This window comes from Rattus norvegicus, chromosome 19 (assembly GCF_036323735.1).
Source record: "Rattus norvegicus strain BN/NHsdMcwi chromosome 19, GRCr8, whole genome shotgun sequence".
NCBI lineage: Eukaryota > Metazoa > Chordata > Mammalia > Rodentia > Muridae > Rattus > Rattus norvegicus.
Genome location: NC_086037.1, coordinates 55168823 through 55185389, shown reverse-complemented (window position 1 = coordinate 55185389; position 16567 = coordinate 55168823). Strand labels below are relative to the sequence as shown.

General features: G+C 43.6%; 1 protein-coding gene across 9 annotated transcripts in view; it reads right to left on the bottom strand.

Moving 5' to 3' along the window:
• Hydin (Hydin, axonemal central pair apparatus protein) overlaps positions 1-16567 on the bottom strand; it is a 346279-nt gene that overhangs the window by 307271 nt on the left and 22441 nt on the right. For all 9 annotated transcript variants that reach the window (XM_039098232.2, XM_039098235.2, XM_039098234.2 and 6 more), the window contains exons 2-3: positions 7739-7896; positions 5621-5746 (exon numbers count right to left, since the gene is read on the bottom strand). In XM_039098232.2, the coding sequence (XP_038954160.1) occupies positions 5621-5746; positions 7739-7896 (284 nt within the window). The remainder of the gene's footprint in view (positions 1-5620; positions 5747-7738; positions 7897-16567) is intronic.

The window sequence follows — 16567 nt, the reverse complement described above, 5'->3', positions numbered from 1 at the left end:
TTACACTGACTCTCCCTTCTAATTGGAATGCCCTTTTCCAAACCTCTGCAAGGCTTCCTTCAGACATCTGTCTAGCTCAGAGACACAGCTTCGTATGTAACAGAGCAACCAATCTCCCATACTCTTATGAGAACTGTTCCTGATGCATGTGAAGAGGGCTGTCTTAGGGTTATTATTATTATTATTATTATTATCATCATCATCATCATCATCATCATCATCATCATCATCATCATCATCATTATTGCTGTGAAGAGACACCATAACCACAGCAACTCTTATAAAGGAAAACATTTGATTAGGTTAGGGCTGGCTGACAGTTCAGAGGTTTAGTTCATTATCAACATGGTGGGAAGCATGGCCGCTTGCAGGCGAACACAGCGCTGGAGAGGTAGCTGAGAATTCTCCATCTGGATCCACAGACAGCAGGAAAAGAATGCCACCCTGGGCATCGAAGCCCACCCCCCAGTGACATAGTTCCTCAAACAAGGCCACACCTACTCCAACAAGATCACACCTCTTAAGAGTGCCAGTCCCTGTGGCCCTATGGGGGCCATTTTTATCCAGACTACCTGGAAGGAGTGAGAAGGAAGGGTAGTCAGGAGGCAATAGCCACACAGCAGAGGAGAGAGGAGACATGAGTTAGGCAGGGTAGATGAAGTCAAGCCTTAGTCAGGATCCAGGGGTCGAGTCTAGATTTTATGAGAGTAATAGAAGTCACTGGTAGTTTTAGGTATGGGAGTAACATGACCTCATTTACATTTTAATTACACTTATATTTGTGTGTGTGTGTGTGTGCGTGCGCGCACGCACATACCTGCAAGCATGTGCTTACTGTGATGTGTCCATGGAGGTCTGATGAGTTTGTGGGAGTTGGTTCTCTCCTACCATGTGGGACCTGAGAATTGAACTGGGATCATCAGACTTAGTGGCAAGCTCCTTTACCCACTAATCCATCTTGCCAGGCCTCACTTCCATTTTTTAAACCTCATTCATGCCGTACTGTGGGTTGCTGGTAACAGAGGGCTATGATAGAAACAGAGAAGTAGAGGGCTGGGGAGATGGCTCAGCGGGTCAAGCACTTGTTACACGCTGGCCAGGCATGGCAACCCCAGCACTCAGAAGGCGGAGGAGTGATCTCAGGAGTAAGTTGGCTGTCTAGACTGACTAAATCTGGGAGCTCTTCACGTGAGAAGCCCTGCCTTAATGAATAAGTAAGGTGGAGAGTGCAAAAGCCCATATCAACCTCTACATACATGCACATGCATGTGCATGCTGCCCTCCACACATGCATGCAAACACAGACATGCACTGCATACCACACATACACACACCAGAGAGAGAGGGAGAGGGAGAGGGAAAGGGACTGGGAGAGGGACAGGGAGAGAGGGGGAGGGAGAGAGGGGGAGGGAGGAAAGGAGGGAGGGGAGGGAGGGAGATATCAGGGAGAAGTCTGAAGTGCTTGGAAAACAAGATACATGTAGTCACTGTCTGCAGGAGGTAAGAGGCAAAAGAAGAAACATAGGCTTTGAGAGACAGCTCAAATCTGCATTTGGATCTCCAACATATCAAGTTTGAGTAGGCAACACAAACAAACAGACTCACACGCGGGGGCTGGGAATGCAGCTCAGTGGAAACACAGTTGCCTACCACACAGGAGGCATCCGGTGCACCTCTCCAGCACCTTCAACATTAAATACATAAATAACAAGCACTAGAAGATCAAAGGTGCCATTTCCCTAAGGCACAGCGCGACCTATGAGTTATGACCTCATATGGGGGTCACGTAATTGAATATAAGGGGTCATGGAAAACTTATGCACAGTAAAAGTTTTCTGAGTGCACGACCCCAAATTAACTCAAAATCAAACGTGTAATGAAGCCAAGGGGTCTCTGGCAGCAAAGGTCTGTGCTGTACCTCATGACTTTACTGCAGCCTCAGCTTGAAACACACCATGCATGCTAATGAGATGGATGCGCATGCGTCACACCGCGGCTGCGGTTGCCCCTGTCCCAGCGAAGGCTGCTGGAGACTCTGTTCTACTAGGTGAATTACAACGCTTTTACAGGACATGCAGAGTTTCCTGTCCCTTCAGAAATGGTTACTTTCAGAAAAGGAAGACCTGTAATATTTTCCTGCAATCACTCCTCAGCACAGAAGTGTCAAATGAATGCATTTCTGGACCAGTCTGAGTGATTTTAAAATCTGTCTTTCTGTTGCTGATTTGAGTTTCTTCCTTCCTTTCTTTCTTTTTAAATAGTTGAATGAATTTTGGCTTAGAATTTATATAGGATTTCCAGCAGTTTCTGAACGGCCCTAAACAGGTCTCTGCCATCTTGTGCTTCATATCTCTGAAAAGCAGCATCTGAACACTGGGGATTATGATACCAAAATATCAATCATCTCTGAAAAAGGTTGATGATCCTCTCCATTCGTGGCTTATTTAACGAAGATTAATTCTTAATGAAAAATAAACAAACACATCCATCACATTAGTATGTAGATTTGCTTCCATATTTAATAAACGATTAAAATTGGGGGCCAGCAAGATGGCTTAATGGGTAAAGGTGCTTGCTGCCAAATCTGAGGATCTACGTCAGATTTCAGGGACCCACATGTCAGAAGGAGAGAGCCGACTCCCACCAGTTGTCCTCTGACCTCCACACACATGCCATTGTATAAGGCATGCACATGTGCACACACAATAAATAAATAAAATGCAATAAAAAATCAAAGGAAAGATAAAATGGCCAGTGATTGTTTTATAATCCATTCTTCATTTATTATCCGGTGTTGGTTTTGTGTACCTGTCTTTTCTGAAAGTATTTGATTTTTATTTATTCTTTTTTTTTTTTTTAGTATGATGATGGAAAGGGACACAGCATGTGTGTGTGTGTGTGTGTGTGTGTGTGTGTGTGTGTGCGCGCGCGCGCACGCGCACTCAGTGTTTGCTTGCATGTGTATGACACATGTGTAGACGTGAGAAATTCTGGAGTATCTGTTCTTGTCTCCCACCTTGTTTCAGGCAGAGGGGGTCCCTTGTTTGCTCGTGTACACTCCAGGCTGGCTGGCCCACGACTTCTGGGGATGGTCGAGTCTCTGGTTCTATCCCCGGTAGGAACACTGGGAGTACAGACTGTGCTACCATGCCTGTCTTTACGTGGGTGCTGGGGATTAGAACTCGGGTCCTCATATTTGTGCAGCAAGCACATTACCTACACAGTTATTTCCCCAGGTCTGTTTTACAGACTTATCTTCTACGCTTAAATGATCACGGTCAACTTAATATTTTTTCAGACAAAAAAGGGATCACATGTCAAACATGAAAACATGTTTCGGAGGCTCTGAACTAGGAATGAATTTAAGAGAGAAAGGAGCGTTTCGGGGAAAGAAGGAAGGTTCCGGAAGTCAAGTCGGAAGAACACAGTCACTGTGATTTATCTGACACTAATGGATTACAAGGTTCACAAGAGAGATGTGAGTTCAGATGACTGGAGATGAGCAGAGTCCGCTGGACTGGACTTGGAGAGACAGACGCAGAAGGCAAAGGAAGGGACCCAGAGGACAGACTGCTCAGTGTCATTTCAATGAAGCAGATGAACACAAAGCTAAGGGGGGTTGGAGAGGAAATGCCAGGAGAGGAGCGGACAAGGAAGGCCTGGTGCACCCATAATTGATGCTCCTGAAGGGGGAATCCTTCAGAGGAACATAAAATGGTCGAAATGTTAAGAAATAAACTTCCTGCAGATAAAACGAGGTACACGGTGACACGGGAAAACCCAGTCACATCTGAGCAAAGTACTGAGCGTGAATGAGGGACACACAGTGATTATGCAGACTGGAGCGTGACTGGGCCTGTGGGGTGAGGGCTGAACCAGACTTTCAGCCTCTGTGAACATCATCTGATGCCAGAGATCATGAAGTAAAATATCCTCGGAGTTGTTGAAGGGAAAACACACGACTTTAGAATTGGATGGGAAAGAACTCTGTAGTTAAACTAAGAGGGCCATATGCAAATAGTACCGAAGACATGGGGCTAAGATCTGTAAGTTCATCTAGGAGGAATTAACAGAGGCTGATGGTCCCTGGCATGGAGAGATGGTTCAAAGCCAGAGCACACATGGAAACAACCAAGAGAGCTGAAGGAGTGGGAGGGGACGTGAAGCAACCTGGTAATCTTGTCCTTCACAGATGTGGTCGGTGCAATACACTCAATGGTGCTACCTCTGCCAGTCCCTCGGAAGGGAGAAAAGAAACCACAGGAGGGCGAGTCAGCTCTGGGAAAGCTGTTCCTGCTCAGAAGTGAAGGGTGTTTGTCGTGGGAGGAATGCCATCAGCAAATAAAGACAGCAATGCTAAGGACAGCAGGGTCCTTAGGTCCTAGACAGTAAGAGCAAAGGCTTCAGAGAAGAGGTCCCAAGGGGAATGTAGCCCAGACAACTCAGGAATAGCTGGGATTTTGAGGGGGCCCACCTGCGGTAGCCCCATCAGTGAAGATTCATAATATAATTTATGCAGATGAGTGAGGCATATATCTTATGAAATTAACTAAAAAGTAGGAAACAAGATCTTTAGAAGCAATGATTGGTTTTAATGTTATGTTATGTAATGTTATTTATGTAATGTTATGAGTGCTTGGCCTCCGTGTATGTGTGTGCACTGTGTATGTGCAATGTCTGCAGAGGTCAGAAGAGGGCAGTGCATCTCTGGCGCTGTAGATGGTTATGAGCCAGCACGTGGGTACCAGGAAGTGAACCTCTCTGTGCAAAAGAAACAAGTACTGTTGGCCACTGGGCCATCTCCTCAGTCCCAAGTCGTTGTTCTTTTTTTTTTTTTTTTTTTGGTTCTTTTTTTCGGAGCTGGGGACCGAACCCAGGGCCTTGCACTTCCTAGGTAAGCGCTCTACCACTGAGCTAAATCCCCAGCCCCCCCTTTTTTTTAAATAACTATTTGCCCCTAAAGGCGAGAACATATAGCCTACACTAAAATACAGAAAGATGAAACCACTATTTCTTAGTCTGAAAGTCTCTTAGAAATGGGCCCAAAGCAGGCAGCAAATGTGTATTGCTCCCTCCCCTCTTTAGTAGTGGGAAGGTTCAGGTAAGGAAGGATTGCTAGTGACTCGAAGGAGATAACCCAATGGGCTTGGCTGATATAAACCTCGGAATTACTCTTAGCCTGTAAAAAATTCTATCAAATACTGATCAGAAGTAACTAGGGAATAGAAGTATTAAGGAGTAGAATTAGTCAAAAGTGATTTTTTAAATACGGTTTGCTCGTGTTAGGTATAATGACTTTACTGCCGTGTCATAGAGGCCAACAGATAGGAAGGGAAGCAACCCAGGACGGGATTGGCTATCCTGGAAACACTCCATTCTACTTATCATCTGTCATTCTGAACACTGAGATGGTCTATGTACACCTTGATGTGCTTTTATGTATGTATGGGGGATTGCAATGCCCGCAGAGGCCAGAAGAGGGCATTAGATCTCCTGGAGCAGAAGTTACAGGCAGTTGGGAGCTGCCTGACATGGTGGGTGCTGGGAACTGAACCTGGGTCCTCTACAAGAGTCACAGTCCCTCTTAACCACAGAGCCATCTCTCCAGCCTTTGATGTACCTTTTGATGCGTTGTTTCTCCCATATCTAGGAGTTCGGTGATCTGTGGTCGGCATATGATTCGTGTACTTGCCAGTTTCTGCTCCGTAGTGAGGGACATCTCCTTCAGGAATTCTGAGGGCGACATCTAGAATGCAAATAAGACCCACGTTCAAACGTGGTTAGGCTGAGGAAGTGTTCTCCTAGGCGTGGGTAATGAATAATTCGTTCACGCAGCCGTCGGGATAACTGTGGCATGCCACTAAGTCCCCTTATAAAACATTGACAATAACTAAATTATACAAGAGAAATGCCATGCGCTTCTGAGGTCTCTGCACAGCAACTGACTAGCACATACATCTCTTTTGGTTTTGAAGAAAGCACACAATGGAACCCTAGAGAAAATGAGTTAAGGAACTGCACAGCGAGCTGTCCAAAGAGCGGAACACCCAACAAACAAAAACAAACAAACAAAAAAAAACATAAAAAACACTCCTAGACATTAGGGCTGAGGAGTGAAAGGTGACTCTGCTTCTGAACCAACAGGCCAGACAAGCAGAGCCCTGGGGTGCTTCACTAACGACGTCATGACTGAGCTAAATCCCCAACCCCTAAGTTTTCTAATTAGAGACAGAGATACAATCTAATCGTTCAGAAATGTGTGACGTGTTCAGCAGGGGCTGTGAGCTCTGCATCAGGTCTAGATCTTGCAGCCAATCATATTCCCACACCTAAATCAGGTGCTCCAATACTTTACCAATTTTATGAGAAAATACCTGTCACTTGTCATTTAAATAAAACTAGTCCAGCAGAGAATTAGCTACCCCATGCCTGTCACTGCCGTGCAGTGTGCTGCTGTTCTAGAAAGTTCTTGCTTGTGGGGCCTACTTTACGTGTGAGGAGGGTATGATCATTAGCAGAGTGGAAGCCAAGACTTATTGTAACAGTTTGGAGTGCATAACTCAGCTTGCTTGGGTTTGAGTCTAGAACTCTTCAATAATGCTTGAGCTCTGTAATTGAACTCATTCAAGTGAAATGCAGTTTTCAACTTGGCTTTAACTTCCTTTTGACTGGAACACAGATGGGACTAACAGGGTTATCGAGAGGTATCGGCAATAGTGTGGTTTAAATTCAAACAACGCAATCTAAAGAACAAAAAGCCTTATATAGATATGTGCCAGCAGCCACCACAGGAGGCAAAGACTGTGTTTATTTTTCTAATCAGAATCGAACTGGAGGTCGGGTTTAGAGTGTAGAAGTGTCATTGCCAGGATCAGGGGTTTTTCTAACTGGTTTCTACAGCACACGGTTCATACTCCCATTCCTAGTACATTGTTTTCATATTCGAAATACACCTATCTTTATTTTAAAGAGAACTACATATTCTTCCTTCCTTCCTTCCCTCCCTCCCTTCCCCTCTCTCACTCTTTCTTTCTTTCTTTCTTTCTTTCTTTCTTTCTTTCTCTTTCTTTCTTTCTTTTTTTCTCTTTCTTTCTTTCTTTCTTTCTTTCTTTCTTTCTTTCTTTCTTTCTTACTACTCTGTGCCCTGAAAATTATAAAAAACAACTCTTGCCAAGGCACGGGTCACAGATTATTACAGATGAACCTTGTGGGAATTTGTCATTTGACTGTAACTGAATGGCAGTTCACAGGGCTCTATCTACCACCCAGAAAAGTTTAGTAGCTTATTCACACAGTTCTATGAGTTGGGTGTGTCCCCGCAAGTTCCTGTGTCAGAGGTAGTGGCTGAACTAGTTCTTTTCTTGGAGTTTAGCTCCCTTCCTGTCCCATATGGGTACTTTTGGTATGGAGCCATTATCAGATGAGACTACCCAGCACCGGACTTCCTGAGCTCCACAACTGCAGGACAAAAGAAACCTTTCCAAGTTGTCCAGTTTCTGCTGTGGGAACAGGAAATGGACTAAGAGCTCTCCTTGCAATTAATTGCCCAGTCAAACCCTGCTCTGTGAAGTACTTATGCAACATAAGAACTTCTCTGGCTGTGGAAGGTAATTACGCTTTCCAGCACGCTGGAGGCTGGTGTGGTATCAATCAGCGATTCTCCGATGCTCTGGAAGAACAACACATTGTTGCAAGGACACCGCGCTAAGCGTCTTACGGAGAAACTATGGTACGTTACCATCCGGTTCACTTCCTCCTCTGTGACCACCTTCGGGCTCATGGGTGGCAAGACTTTGCTCTGCAGTCCGGAGATCACTTTGGCCATCTTCCGATGCACAGTCCCCATGGGTTCCTCAAGCCTTTTACTTGCTGGTTTGAAATATTTCCTTTGTCCACCTAAGGATAAGCGGTGGAATCAGAGCGGACACCATTACTTCCTACATACGGGTCATACAGTTTTTTAACATGTTATGGAGTTTTGCCTGTATATCTGCACATATCCATGTAGTGTCCACAGAGGCCAAAACAGGGCCTTGGGTCCCCGGAACTGGGGTTACAGGTGGCTACCACACAGGTACTGGATCTGAACCTGAGTCCTCCTGAAGAACAGCTGATGTTCTTAACCACTGAGCTCTCTCCAGTTCCAGCACATGCATAACTCATAGCTTTGTTATTCATGGGAAAGCTTAAAAAATCGTGTTTAAAACTATATGTCAAATGCCTGGGATACATTAAACAAGGGGTTGAATTCCATTTGGGCAGATGCATTCTTACTCATTTTAGGCCAATTCTGGACTCTTTTGCTCAGGAAGGACACGGGCTCCCTCAGTTTACCATGTTTAACTTCCAAACAAGGCAAACAGACGCTGCTCACTGAGGACCCTGTGTCATCTGCTGCTTGATTCACTGAGGTGAAAGTGCCTCCCTCATGACAATCATCTATCCAACCAACAGATTAAACATGAGGCTTCTGATCTCCACAGCTGGGGAGAGAGAGAGAGAGAGAGAGAGAGAGAGAGAGAGAGAGAGAGAGAGGAAGGAAGAAAGAAAGAAGAAAAAGAAAGAAAGAAAGAGAAAGAAAGAGAGAGAAAGAAAGAAAGAGAAAGAAAGAAGGAAAGAAAGAAAGAAAGAAAGAAGGAAAGAAAGAAAGAAGGTTGGTTCTGAGAAAGATTTAAAAGTCACTAAGCACATGCCATCTCCAAATCCACATATTATATATAATCTCTCCCTTTGTCTTCACAGCTTTGGGGAGGTCAGATTAGTTGTTGTGACCACCATGTTCCAGGGTGCATTTGTCAAAGAAATCCTTTACCATACGAGATTTGGGGACTCCCATCTCGTACATGTTGATTATGTGGTAACTTAGTTCTTTGCCTGCTCATTCAGGAGTGAGTCTTGATGAAGTCACACACTCGTAGCCCGTTGATGTGTGTAGCCAGCTTGTGTATTAGTCAAGTAGGCTAATGTAGTCACTAGACTTTCTCAGGGTGACTTATTCACTAAGGCAGCAGTGCGGCATCATCTTCCCTCCCCCAACCTTGTTTGTTGGTTTATTAGGTCTAACATTTTCACAGTCATATGACATACTTTTTTTTTTCAAACGAAACATTAAAACAATGGCTCTACTCTAAATGAATTGTGGTCAAAATATATGAAGATCTCAGGATGACATCAGTCCCATTTGTCTTCAGTCCCAGCATTGTGGGGGTGACAGGCAGCAGCCAGTTATGATGACAGGTGATAGATGCAAGGTAATTGCCCAACTCGTTAGCGGTTTTTCCATCTCTAGGCCACTCTTAGAGGAAATCATGACCGGGTCAAACATGCTCATGGTAGTCTAAGGGAGCAGCTGTGCTGTCTGGGTCCATATTTTCACTAACAAGAAAGCTGGTAGTTATTAAAATTCTGAAGCCCCCGTCAGAAAAGATTTTATTCTTTCTGATCTCTGTCCTTCAAGTCTGCCTTTGAGTGATTTTGTGCAATCATTATATAGCTCTTACATGATGTTGGTTTCCTTTATGAGACTGCTCAAGACAGTTTCAACACTACCCACTTCTATTCTTTTGATATGTCTGCTCTCAGGCCTTTGGTGAAAGCATTTTGACTAGGTCTCCTTCAGTCCCCAAAACCATCTTTATCTCCAGGTGCCCAGAGCCAGAGGTTCCTGGTTCTGGTAAGTGTCAGAGAGCAGCTATTCATGGCAGGTGGAGGGAGATGGCAGTGGCTTTGAGAGGGAGCCCAGAGCCCAGAGCAAGCGCTGTGTGACCAGAGGGAAGGGTGAGCAATCAGGGAAACCCCTCACAGGTTTTTAAAAGCAAGCTAAGGATTTTACATGAAGCAAGCTCTGAAACTGTTGAGGCTACAGAAAAACACTTGATCATGGGAAAATCCAGGGAAGCTTGCAGGCAGAATCCCTTCTGTATCAGGAAAGGTTCTCTAAAGGAACAGTGCCAGTAGACTGAAAATGCACACATACATATGCAAACATACATATGTACACACATATACATATATACACACATGCATATGCATATACATACATATATTCACCCACATATACATATATTCATAGACACATACATACATATACATAAATATATGCATACACATATACATATATATTCATACATACGTGCATATATTCATACTACAGATGCACACACACACATGCACAAAGGAGATTTTTTTAGATGACATGAAGATGAAGACTGGTCTAGTTGCAGACATTTTCTAAGAAAGTAAACAGAACGGGAGTTAAGAATGGAAGGGGAAACAGAAAGCAAGGGGTAGACTAAGACCAAGTGATGTATATACATTAGGTGGGCATCAAACTGGCCTGTCGGTAACAGATTATTATGGAAAGGTAATACCTGTTTCCTGACTTTCCTGTATCTGATTCACTTCTCTCTTTGAACTCGAGCTATGCCTAATCACTTCTGAAAGCATCACCGTCTGAGTGGTGGGGGGCTATTCCGAGGTTAGGTTATAAAACACCGTAGGTCTATCTTGGTACCCTCTGGCTCGCTTGCACTCTCTCATTCTCTCCTTCTCTCTGTCTCTGACACACTCTCTCTCTCTCTCTCTCTCTCTCTCTCTCTCTCTCTCTCTCTCTGTTTCTGTGTCTCTGTATCTCTCTGTTTCTGTGTCTCTGTATCTCTCTGTTTCTGTCTCTCTGTGTCTCTCTGTCTCTGTCTCCCATCACCTCCAGATCACTGCCATATTGTTGGGTAGTCCAGAAACCTACATAGAAAACCGAACAGTAAAGAGCCTGAATCTGTAGCACCGTGTGACTGTGCTTTAAATGGGTCTCCTGAGGCCCACTGGCAGATGCTCAATGAGTTGAAACCAGTTTATAGACAGAGTTGAGTCCAGGTAGCCACATGCCTGGAGCTGTATGAGAGGGGCCCAGATAGGAGGCATCTGGGCGTGGCCCACTCAAATTCTCAAGATGGGAACTGCGAGGAAAATAAATAACCGCTGTTTTAAACTACTACACGGGCACTTAGTTATGTTGCCATGGCTAAATATAGAGACATTATAAAGGATTTATTATAAAGGGAACTACTGAAGCATAAAGGCTTGCGGTCTGCTCAGCTCTCTCAGGAAGCTCTGTCGTGTAGATAATAAACCTTTCATATCTTCTTATTGGCCCATGAGTGTCTTTCACTAGCCTGGACATCCTTCAGGTTTTAGTCAGTGAGGAGCATTCTGGTGTTGAGAGGTAGCATTACCAGAAACAATAAAAGAAATCAGAGATACCGTAGTGAGATCTAACACTATACACACCCATTGTTTATTGGAAGTAGGGATTACATCTCTCCCTTAAGAGTAGAATTTATTTAAAGGACTAAATAAAACAAAAAGGAAACTCATACAGTGCTAAAAGACTTGCTTTATACTTAAAAACAAAGGGTAATGAAGATGGTAATAGATATTTATGAAATAACGCAAAAAATATCAATGGCAGCAGAAATCACAGGAGATGTACAGAGACATATAAGCACAGATTATGGATTTTTAATACTCCACTTGCAGGAAAAGGTATGTTAAGTGGGCAAAATATAAGTGGTATTCATCAGATTTGAACAATATGATTTGTTAGATTCGGGGATGCATACCGAATGATACATTTCAACGATATAAAATATCCTCTTTCAAGGGCAAAGGAAACAGTCTCAAAAAAAATGATCATGTATTTAGGGAATAAAAATGGTGGGAGGCTCCACAATCTACAGATGTTATTAATAGTAAATGCTGCAGTTGAAATGCGATAAAACCAGAAGTTAAGTCTCGGAAAAACTTAAAACTTTCTATTATGCGTTGGATGTGTTGGTTCCCACCTTCAGTTCCATTTCATAGGGAGTTGAGACAAAGAGAGAACCGTGACTGAGGGACCAGTTGGGATTACAGAACGCCAGGCCAAACCAGGTCACAACGAAACCCTCTTATTAATGAACAAGAATTAAGCAAGAATTATGACTCCATGGAAGAAACGAACCTATCATTTCAGCTTACACAATTGTAGTAATGAACTTAAAATGGCGCTATGAAATACACCACAGAATTAAATGTTATGGCTCCAAACATGTACATTTATGTATTATATATCATATTATTAATAGGACCAACACTATATATGTACGTATATCTTGGGTTTTATGTATATGGTGTACATGTGTCCAGCACCCCTATTCTAGGACTCTGCCCGAATGACATATTAAAATATGAGATTGTATACAAAACCATGATCTTGGTGACCTACAGAGAGCCTTGGGGGTCATGGTGCAGCAGACAGGAGAGAAGACTGCACAGAACATACTCTCATTGTGGACTTCTGAGCCGTGAAAATGTTTTACATACCAGTGAGAAAGAGGAGAATCGATTCTAAAAATGGAAAACAAACCAAAAGCAAATGAACCTCTCTGTAGATCAAGGTGGTGTCACAAACTCAAGAGAAGACAACTCCGCTGACCTTAGAATTATCTTTGGATTGCTCTGTTTTCTTGGGATTTGCCAGGAAAACATAGAAGGCAGCATGGAAATTTTACTACCCACCCAATGTCTGTTTATTATCATTAGTGGTATTGTTAAAAACAAGTATTTTGTGTCAGCATTGTTAGGAACCAGGTTGTCTCAACATGAAAACAACAAATTGTAAAAAGTTCTTATAGAAGAAATCCTCCGTATAAAAATATTCTGAGTGCTGAGGACCAAGAGCGCGGGCACGCTAAGCGTATATTATAGCCTCGAGTTAATCCTCAGTCCTGGAGAGCCCATTGGCTCACTTTTGAATTGAAAGCCTGTGGAAGCTTTCTCTTTGTAATAAGCTGCCCACTGGAGCAACGGACACCAGCAGAAATGACAGTCCTTAGACTGAGATTGTGAAATGCCACTGAATGCCTCCAAAAGGACCCATCGCTTCTAGGAGAAATGGTTCATTTGAGGTTGGGAGCCCACACTGTGAGATGAACCTAGAACATTCTATCCTACCATGCAAGGAGACTCTCAAAGGCTGCCAGGATGGTGTCAAAGACTTGGGGACAAATTTAACAGTGAAAGACTCAAACGCAGGTAGATATGCAGCTTCATGTACTCCACAACATCACTGATACGCTCCTGTTAACAAAAGCCCAGACCTAGTTCTAAGCTTCTAGACTGTACAGCCAGGCAGCTAGCGGGAAGGGGGTGGGAGTCAGGTGGATGGACAAGACCTCTTATAGGAATACAATCAGCCAAATTCAGAATGTAGGAAAAGTTATGGGAAACAAGAAACATTTAGTCAAGTAAACTGCTTAAGCAGGAAGAGAGAGAGAGAGAGAGAGAGAGAGAGAGAGAGAGAGAGAGAGAGAGAGCGCGCGCAGAAAGCCTTTAACCAACCAGGTGCAAAGACGGACCTTGGGAGCTTACGAGCCCTCAAATAAATAATAAAGGGTAAGAACCATCACTGTTTAATGAATTAAGTGTTTTTGTCTTTAACTAATTACGATCCCATCAAACCCTATCTATTCTCAAAGCTCAGTGGTCCTGTTGGCATTCGTGCTTACTATGTATGTCAACAAACCTAAAATATGCTTTAAACCATGTTAGGTAGATTATGGGGCAGTCTACCTGATTATAAGGAAGTCATTACCTATTAGCAATCTTTAGGAAAAGTTTGTAGGTAAACAGGAATCATGTCTGAGACTGACTTTAAAACACTCTAGAAAAAAGTGTGTCTATATATGCTTTTCTCTGTGTGTGTATGTGTGTGCATGTGTGTGCATGTATGTGCATGTGTGTGTGTGAGAGAGAAAGATGAAATAAAAGTGGGGAATGTTGTGAATACTGAAGTTTGTTCTTAAAACATGCATGTGCATGTTTTCAACCTTTTTTATAATTAAAAATAGCAATAAGGATGATGGCTTAATCACTGTTCTGTTCTATTGCTAGAAGAGACACCATGATGACCAAGGCAGCTCTTACAAAAGAAAGCACTTAAATGAGGGCTGGCTTACAGTTTCATAGGTTTAGTTCATTGTCATCACGACAGGGAACATGGTCACATACAGGCAGGTGCTGGAGCAGTAGCTGAGAGCTACATCACGATCCATGGATGGGGCTGGGCGGGGAGAAAGAGACTTTAAAAGCCCACCCCCAGTGACACACTTCCTTCAACAGCATCTCCTAATCCTTATAATAGTTTCAAAGAGTGTCACTCTCTGGTGACCACACATTCAAATACATGGACATGTGGGAGCCAAAATTACTCAAACCATCGCACATGGGGAGATGGCTCAGTCACTAAGTGTGCTCTACAAGCATCGGGGCCTGAGTTTAATCTCCAGAAACCACATAAAAATTTAAACAAACAAATAAGTAACAGTCACAATGGCCCATGTCTACAATCCCAGTTCTGTGCAGGTAGAGACGGGTGGGTCAAATGAAAACAGGTTACATAATCCTAATACAGAATGGCATGGCACAGAGTAAACATTCCCATTCTAAAGGAGCATTAGGCAGCAGCAAGAAAAAGCTGGATCCATAGAAAAAACAAATGCCACAGAGCAAACTCCAAACCCTGCTCTGCGCCTGGTATCTGAGGCCAGTGGTGGCATCGTTTTGACTCCACAGGTTATTCCTCCTCTCCAGTTCAGCCTTTCTCCTGGAAATGCCCCTCTCTGTGCTCCCCTCAGCTGCCGAGTGGCAGTGGCTTTCTGGGACCTTGGTGCAAGCCTGCATGACATCCTAACTCTCCCATGCTGCGTGCCTATGAAAGAACGCACGTATGACATCGACAGAGGCTGCTGCTGGATCAAGGTGTAGTCAAGCTCTTTTCTAGCACACAAGTGGCTTTGGTTTGCCTTGGTGGCTGAACCTGGGGAAATGGCTCCATGGGTGGTTGAATTTGAGCAGGGAAACCCTTCCTCAGCATTTCCAATTCAGACTATCCCTTCAATGAATCCTCCTTTTTACAAGTTGGGAGCTTTCACAAATGTGGCTTTCATTTCAAGGCAACTTTCCTATTGTCCCAGCCATCAAAGTTCTCTTTAATGCCACTGGTCTCTTTAAAAATTACAGCTGCTTTTTATCCACCTACCTTATTTACAACTTTAAACTCATACGTGTACCTTTTTTCACCAAATGGCACATTTTTGATATCTTTCTGCTGGGTCCCTGTAGGTCTGACTATGAGCAGTGAGGAGTAACCATACCACGGTCTGGATGTTCCGCTGTCTGCAAATCTCCACTGAACAACTCAATCTACTCTTTTTGAATTCAGCCTCAAGAAAGATCTCAGGACGTGGGCAGAATAAAGCCAAATATTTTATGCCAGGATGTTACATAAATTTTTCTAGCACGGTTTCTAATAAATTCTTGGTCCCCTCTGAAACTCCATGAGCCGGGCCAGCATGACCACATTTCTCTCAGAATGCTGGTCTTCTCAGCTCCTCCCCAAGGGCCTATTAATCTGCACTCCCACATTCCAGGGCTTCTATAGCCTACAGCTCCAGACTCTCCACAGGCCTCTTACAGACCTGTTCCAAAGGCCTGAGAACCATGTGTCAGGTTTATCACAGATTGTTACTTTTTTTTTTTAATCACGACTTGGTACTTTTTATATTAGTTTCTTTTGTCATTTACTCCTGCTGTTGCTGTTACCAAAACCTGCTAAGAAACAACGTATAGGAAGGCAGCCTTATTTTGGTTCATGGTCTAAAGGGAGACAGTCCATCATGATTGGGAAGGCATGGAGGTGTGGGCAGCTGTGCTTGCAAGAGTGTGAGATAGGTGCTTATATTGTGTTAGCAGCTGAGAAAGCAGAGACAGACTTTGGGCATCTACCTGCTTTTTCTCCTTGATTCTCTTTTTTGAAGGGTCACGTCCAGGGTCACGTCCCATGGAGTTGTACAACTCACGCTAAAAGTAGGTCTTCTCTTTTTTTACCCAAAAGATGCCTCAACATATAAAAGAGACACGTGCTCCACTATGTTCATCGCAGCCTTATTTATAATAGCCAGAAAATGGAAAGAACCCAGATGCCCTTCAACAGAGGAATGGATACAGAAAATGTGGTACATCTACACAATGGAATATTACTCAGCTATCAAAAACAACGAGTTTATGAAATTCGTAGGCAAATGGTTGGAACTGGAAAATATCATCCTGAGTGAGCTAACCCACTCACAGAAAGACATACATGGTATGCACTCATTGATAAGTGGATATTAGCCCAAATGCTTGAATTACCCTAGATCCCTAGAACAAATGAAACTCAAGACGGATGATCAAAATGTGAATGCTTCACTCCTTCTTTAAATGAGGAAAAAGAATACCCTTGGCAGGGAAGGGAGAGGCAAAGATTAAAACAGAGACTGAAGGAACACCCATTCAGAGCCTGCCCCACATTTGGCCCATACATATACAGCCACCCAATTAGACAAGATGGATGAAGCAAAGAAGTGCAGACCGACAGGAGCCGGATGTAGATCGCTCCTGAGAGACACAGCCAGAATACAGCAAATACAGAGGCGAATGCCAGCAGCAAACCACTGAACTGAGAATAGGTCCCCTATTGAAGGAATCAGAG